General features: G+C 38.2%; 1 protein-coding gene across 2 annotated transcripts; it reads right to left on the reverse strand.

Moving 5' to 3' along the window:
* LOC131432496 (uncharacterized) lies at positions 1-5617 on the reverse strand. Of its 2 annotated transcripts, XM_058598808.1 has the most exons (3): positions 5478-5617; positions 5043-5381; positions 1-452 (listed from the first exon to the last, which is right to left on the reverse strand). In XM_058598808.1, the coding sequence occupies exons 2-3, from the start codon at positions 5233-5235 to the stop codon at positions 193-195; spliced, it is 453 nt and encodes a 150-aa protein (XP_058454791.1). In that variant the 5' UTR covers positions 5236-5381; positions 5478-5617; the 3' UTR covers positions 1-192. The 2 variants fall into 2 exon arrangements, with proteins under 2 accessions (XP_058454791.1, XP_058454790.1); XM_058598807.1 differs by having other exon boundaries at positions 5043-5601.
* Between the last annotated feature and the right edge of the window lie 1901 nt (positions 5618-7518).

A 7518-nucleotide genomic window follows, 5' to 3' on the forward strand; every position in this document is an offset into this window, starting at 1 on the left:
TTATTTTTAAGTTTTGATAGTCTAGCTGAATAATGGGTAACTTGTGAGCCATAAAATCTATGCTCTATTATCACATTTGTGTCCTTCAATAGAAACCTGTATAAGTTAAAATAAAGCATACTAGCTAACATCGTTCATGTTTGTTTGTTCGGTAACTCTGATTCTCCACCATTAATCCTGAACATCCCTGAATCACCCATTATCGATACTGTGCTGCGGTTTCATATCCCAAGGATACAGTTTTCGTTTGACTAGCGCTAGAGTGTAATCCTCAAGCATTTCGGGATTCTTTTTTGACTGATTCCGTAGATCCACCACCACCGATGCTGGCACTCGGTCGAAGACAATTTCATAGTCCATTCCGTGCACTGTGAACCCGGCCGGTGTGACTTCCAGGTGAGCAACCCGCTCGATGTTGCGAATGTCGGCCAGGGCTTTGATTTTGTCGAGATCTGAAAAACGATGAGAGAGATTGAGTGTGGGTTGGTACATGTGTGAGATTTTAGCCCAAAACAAGTACAATTAGAGGCAAAGACAGCAGATATTTTGAAAAATGTACTATATTGTTCCATACGGGATGGTTTCCTACTCTCCAAAGGTGAAGAAGATTGCAATGTCGTGGTCAATGGAGGAAATCTCGGCGCACAATCTTCCAACTGTTCCGCTCGCTGATATTTGGTGAACGCAATGTGATAAAATTTATCCGACCACATCCATTTCGTGAAGCATCTGAAGGTGAAAAAATTCAGCCAGTAATCCCCTAGGTAGAACAGGTTGCATTATACTGCATCACTGAACACTTAGATGTACAAAAATAATCATCTTCAATTTTCTTAATCAACAGAGCAAGAGGTCCAGATTTTCGATCTACAACTTCCGAAATCGAACATCGTATTTTGATCCCAGATAAAATGCATGAATCATCGAAATGCGGAGCTTTTAATGGAGCTAATGCTTGGTTGTATCCAATAGTATTCAATCGTGACGATATTTCAAAATTTAAAATCTTCGAATTTTATACCATCTTCTATTTAGCTCAAAGTTAAAAATTTGCAAAGGGATTTTCTGTAGGAGCTAAATCTTTTCCCATAAATCCCATTGACGCCTTACTGGACTAGCATGATCTTGATAAAATTGGGCCTCAATGAGCCGCATGGGGCAGGCAAGTATGTTCGCGGGGGCCCTCCTGTCGACCTACTGACAGCGTTCAGGCCAAACTTGTCAACAATTTCGTCAAGCAGCACACAAACTCGTTAACAAGACTCGTAAAGTGTTCGCAACTAGACAACCTCGTCTTTTGTTAACATATGGAGTATTTCGGAATGGTTTCACGTTGTAGAAATTTGTTTTTTTAAGTGCGAATAAATAAAGTTTGTGCAGTGAATGTTTTCAAACCTAATCATATGAATGTTTTCGGAATGGATTTGATCAGTAGGAGCCGAAAAACATGAGTTGAGGTCGTTCCGAAATCCAAGATGTCGACTTCTGGATTCCCAGTATTCCATTGAAACTCTTATAATATGGGTATTTTCTGAACGAGTCTGAAGAGCAGATTCCGAGAAACTTTGGTTGAGGTCGTTTCGAAATCTAAGATGGCGACTTCCGATTTATTGATATTGCGTAAGGGTTTTCAAGGAATGTCGATAAACCGATGCTCGCCAACTTGGAATTCGAAATGACATCAAACATCATTTTCCGGCATTTGTTCATTGAACCCTTTCCGAAAATGCCTTCTTGCATTTAATCATTAAACCCGTCAAAGAACAGGGCCTGAATATCAGTCCTGGGGAATACCTGAAGTGTCGTTGATAGATTTGGAGTATGTGTTTTAATGGCGTCCAACTTGTTAACGTTTTGTAAAATATGATTCAATCAAATTCAACAAATATTGTTCAATGCCATATTTTTTTCAAATTTGGAATAGCGATAATGATAGTCCATTCTATCGAAAGCTTTCCTTATGTCACACCAACAGGGTTTCTACGTAATTTCCTGGGTCCATAGCTTCCTAAGTGAATGTAATGAATTGCAAGAAATTTGTTGAAGCTGAACGACGTTTGAAAAAGTCTTGCTGTCTACTGAATATGTATTTTTTTACTTGTTGAAGTAGTTTTCTATTGATTTTTTCATAATGGCCCGATAATTATGTACGTCTGATTTTGAGCCTGATTTAAGAACATGTGCTAAATACTGTCCTAGAAAGTATGGACGCAACAAAAAACCGCTGCCATTTCGCAATGGTTCAGAATCTGTCAATTTTTATGGCTGTGTCCTGTTGTTTACACTCTTCTCTAACCACTTGTGCAGTTGTTTATTCGTTTTCATTAGTTTGTTTCGAAATGCGTGGACAGCAGAACAACGTCGAAAAATTGTGTACAAATGGTGCACAGAACGTGGACTGTCACTGAGAAAGATAGCAAAACTGGAAGGAGTAAGTGAAAAAGCCGTGCGAAATGCAATCAGGAAGTTCGGTGAGGATAACACCTTTGAGGATAAACCGAAAACGGGTCGAAAAAAAGGTCCTGCTAACCCTCAGTTGGATAAACGTATACTGAAGGCGTTCGAGCAAAAGAAGGAGGTTTCAGTTCAGGATGTGGCCAAAAAAGTGGGCACTTCGAAGTCAAATGCTCTTCGTGCTAAAGAACGTTCGAATCTTCAAACCTATAAGAAGCAGAAACAACCAAAACGTAGTCCAAAACAAGAAGCATCGATCAGGCCGAGGGTTCGAAAGCTGTACAATACGATTCTTGCTGGAAATTTGAACTGCATAATCATGGACGACGAAACCTACGTGAAACTCGATTACAAATCCTTGTCGGGACCACAATATTATACGGTGCGAGAAGGGCAAGTGTTAAACCAGTCCGAGACATCGATTGAAGTCGAAAAATATGGTCTGGCAAGCAATTTGTTGTTGCAGTAACATTTCGAAACCCTTCATCACCAAAGAATGTTTACAAACACGACTTCTACCCATAATTCGAAGCCATAAGGATCCTGTTGTCTTCTGGCCAGATCTTGCTTCTCGCCACTGATTGAAATCAACGGTAGAATGGTATACTACCAAAAATGTCACTTTTGTCCCAAAAGTCATGAATCCACCAAATTGCTCACAACTTCGACCAATTGAGGAATATTGGGCATTAACGAAGGCACATCTTAGGAAACATGTCTCGGCAGCCGAAACCATTCAACAACTCGAAAAAGATTGGAAAAAAGTTTCAAAACTTGTCGCCAAGAAGTCTGTACGGAATTTAGTGAGGAACGTTCGCAAGAAGGTGCGCCAGCTAGTCTACAATGGCTAAGTAGCAAATGTTGAGAATAATATTCTGTTGGTGTAGTATAATATTATCAGTATATCGAATAAAATTTGAATATCTAACACTTGTGAATTATTTACAGCGAAATCAAAGTGCGTCCATACTTTCTGGGACAGTCTTTATAGTATGCACTTCACAAACTAGATATTTATATTGAACATCTTACAAAAAAGTTGTAATTTCAATTGAAAAAGATCTTGTTTGAATATTATTCAGTTCTTCTATAAAATGATAGTTGGAATCAGCTAGGTGAGTTATTGTCATCATGCCAAAGGGTTTAATCTGTTACAAAGAATGAACAATTTCGCAATAAGCGAGAAAGTCAATTATAAATCTATTTCGTCCGAGATGTCAGTTTGAACATTACGCTTTGGTGTAATAGCAAAAAGCATTAACTTTACGTCTGCCTAGTGGTTTATGCTGAGCCGGAAGGTCGCGCTAGAAGCTCAACATAAGCTGCTACGCACTGATAAGTCAAAGACGAGACGTAAATTAACTTTGAAAATGGGTATGTGCACCTTGCATTGATTTTGGGGGTTTATTAGGGTAACAGAGGTATTTTGGCCCACTTTAGGATTGATTTTATTTTGGCCCACTTACTAAAAATTTCCACCAAATGTTGTAATATCTTTGAAAAGCCCGTCCGCAATAGGTAATTTATTGTGATTAGCTTCAAATTGATGCAACATGGGTTACTTAAAATCGGTTAAATCCATAAAGTTTGTTAGGTGGGCCAAAATATATGAAGTGGCCAAAATACCTCTGTTACCCTATTTCCCTTCAAATTATCAGAGCTTTTTTCCCTTCAAATTATCAGAGCATTTTGATTATAAATTGGATGACAAAATTGACCGTCCTAAACAACATGTACAAATGTGCCTCCCTCATATTGGTCAAACAAAAATATTCATGTTTTATAAGCATACATAGTTAGTGTCTGTTTTACTAGCGAACAAAACATGTCGTAAACTCAATACACTCAACCGCTGAAAATATTCATCATAATATGCAGACCATATTTTCGATGATATGGAGATAAAATTATGTTGTTGCGTTAAATACAACAAGAGATTGGCTTTTAAATTTTACCTATTCTTATACAGCGTAAATTTTGAAAAAGCTCCCCGCATAACATCGGGAACATGCATGAATGGTCACGAAACTCTCAAAGACTTTATGTGTGACTATTTTCTTACGATAACTCCATTTCAGAGAGGCGCGTTCTGAGTACCGCTATTGAAAGTATATGTGTGCAATTCCACCTAGTACATTCTATGGTATATGCCCGGTCAAAGTATTTGTTTTATCGCGTTGCAACTTCAGCATCACCGTCATCAGTTCTATCTAATTATTGGCGGTTTAGTTAATAAATTCCTAGCATTCGCTTTAGGCTTTGCTGTCAACCTTAGTAGAAATGAGTAAACCACTCGAAATGTGGTGGATTTCTCGTGATCGTAGGTTTCACAGACACTGGATGTAACTGCACATAGCTTGCCTAGTCATCAGAGGAATGATACTTTTTTTTACTATTTGGCATATGTCAGACGCCGACGATCAGAGTTCATATGAATTGCAATTAATCGATTTTGTTTTGGTGAAACCGTTCACCTCACAGGTATACCGGTGTAGCAAAATTACTATCTTATCTGTTGTTAACCCTTACTGATATGACAAAAAACACGGTTCGCTTATCATTGAGAATCTTTACCGGAATAAACCTACCTCTTATCACAAAATACCAATGATTGGTTTCCCCGCTATCCGTTTTCCGAGATTGACCACGTTGAATAAAATTGTCCCACTGGAGGGTTTTCTCGCTCTTTCTCAAGGACACCAACACGACAAACATGATCAAACACAGGACGAACAAGGCAAACGTTAGAAGAAACATCTTGTTCGTCCCACTAATCACCATCTTAGCAATCGGTAATTTTCATCCAATCACACTGCCCACGGTTCACGATCCCTCGTTGATCTCATTTAGCAATTTTGCTGAAGATATTGCATATCCAATGCTCCTTCGGTTTCGAATTCGGGTCACATCGCTCTAAGGGCACATAACTGAATTGTGTATTGAATAACAATAACAACGATTACAGCTACAGCAACTAAACAAATGCAACAAAATATAGGATCCGCCTTTCTTCACCAACTCACCAGCTTGCTTTGATTAAAACTAACAACAACAGAGTACCACAAAATGCTACCTCAACTGAGTCACTTTGATGGGTTTTGTAGCTACTGCTGTTGGTGCTGCCGCTTCTGCGTACGGCCTGAGAGCGGGATGCTCGCGAGAGTTGGTGACCATGCGGTTTTACATGCGCGGTCTCACTTGTATGCTGCGCGAAGATGTTTACCTTCTAACATGTGTTTATGGGGATGGTGAGTGACTTGCTACCATGCCCGCCCACATATGCGATCGCAATTGAGTGTACATAGGGAAGTGTTGGGTGAAACTGGCATTTGAGTCATCGTTGCGTTTACCTACGGATTTCACTCAATATTTGTGATACATAATTAAAAATATTAGGAATTGTGTAAATTGGAAAAATAGATTTAGCAGTCTCAAATTTATTGTTTAATCTAGAAATTTATGGTAAATTTAGAAACGTCAACTTGCAAATGAACGCTCTTCAGATTGTGGGCCAATAACGTCATTTGTTTATGTCAAAGCAGTGGAAGAGATCTTACAGTGAATTACATGATACAGTTTTGCATTTTCGTTATGAGAGTTTTTCTACTGAGTATATTGTAAATTGGATAATATGGTTATACTGTTGCAAAAAAAACGACGGAATACAGACTTTAACGGACACTCATACAAAGTGCTACTTCACAAACTGAGTGACAGTGTATATTCGCTGTTCATTCTGTAGTCATTGGTATACATGATCAGTCATTCAACAATTTTGTTAGAAGTATATTCGAATTAGGATTAGAGACCTCAAATGACGTTTAGTTTTCGAAAAATTACCGTTTTTTTTGCTTTTTCCTAATTCGTTTAGGCATACATATTTAATATCGATAAAGATCACTCACCTGGTGTATTGAACTAAAACTGAATAACATACAGTTACTCATAAAATTGATCGTACACACGTATGATGCTACATTTTATTGCAGTTTCTTACTGTTGCTAGCTAATTTTGTAATTTATTTTGAAGTGATTTTGCAATGCACATTGTTTTGAAACATAATTGAACGAAAACTTAGATTAAAATTATTTTGTTGTTAAAAATAATCGATTTATAAGGAAATGTATGCCTTTTTTAATCTCACAAAATTGATCGTACACCAATATCGACACAATTTACTATGAACTCGTTTTGTGTGTAAGCTGTCAGTGTTAGAGTAAACAACAATAAAAGTTTGTTTTAGCCTTGGTTTGAGAGTTATAAATTAAAATACAGAGAAAACCGTTATTTTTTGTGATAGAAGGCAAAAGAAAGCAAAAAGACATTTCTACAAGAAAATTGATCATTTCCTTGCGCTGTAAAGGAAAATCCTTACGCGAAATAGGAGAAATCGTTGGACGACCACATTCCACCGTACAGAATATCATTGACAACTGGAAATACGAGGGAATTCTGAAGAACAAGGCAGAAAGAGGAAGAAAACGGATCCTTTCGGAAGTTGACGAACGGTTTATAGTTCGCAAAATACGAAATAACCCGAAAATAAGTGAACCGAAATTGACGGCGGATGTGTCTCAAGATATCAACCGACCTATTTCAACTGAAGCTGTTCGCCGCGTTCTACGGAAATCTAATCTGCATGGTCATGTTGTCCGTAAAAGCCATTCATATCAGCAGTAAATCAGAAGTAGCGGCTTGAGTTCGCCAAAACCCACGTAAGCAAACCACTGGAGTTTTGAAATCAGGTAATATTCACTAAATTGCTTGGATTTGGTGGCAGACAAATTTTTCGGAAAGAGCCGAATACAGAGCTCAAATATAAAAATTTGAGACCAACAGTGAAACATGGTGGTGGCTGTGTTATGTTGTGGGGTTGTATGGCAGCTTTCAGGCGCAGATACACTGGAGTTTATCGACCGGAATATGGACAAAATGCTATACATGGATATCCTAAAACGTAACCTAAAACCAAGTGCACAAAAATTAGGACTATCATCAGGATATTGTTTCCAACAGGACAATGATCCAAAACACACCTCACATGTTGTTCGGGAATGGCTGTT

Source organism: Malaya genurostris, chromosome 2 (genome assembly GCF_030247185.1).
Source record: "Malaya genurostris strain Urasoe2022 chromosome 2, Malgen_1.1, whole genome shotgun sequence".
NCBI classification, from domain to species: Eukaryota; Metazoa; Arthropoda; class Insecta; order Diptera; family Culicidae; genus Malaya; species Malaya genurostris.

Excerpts from the sequence above, each read along its gene's own strand:
- LOC131432496 (XM_058598808.1), bottom strand. The coding sequence starts at position 5,235 with ATGGTGATTAGTGGGACGAACAAGATGTTTCTTCTAACGTTTGCCTTG. Across the intron at positions 453-5,042 it reads TTGGTATTTTGTGATAAGAG|ATCTCGACAAAATCAAAGCC; the intron begins GTAGGTTTATTC and ends ATCGTTTTTCAG.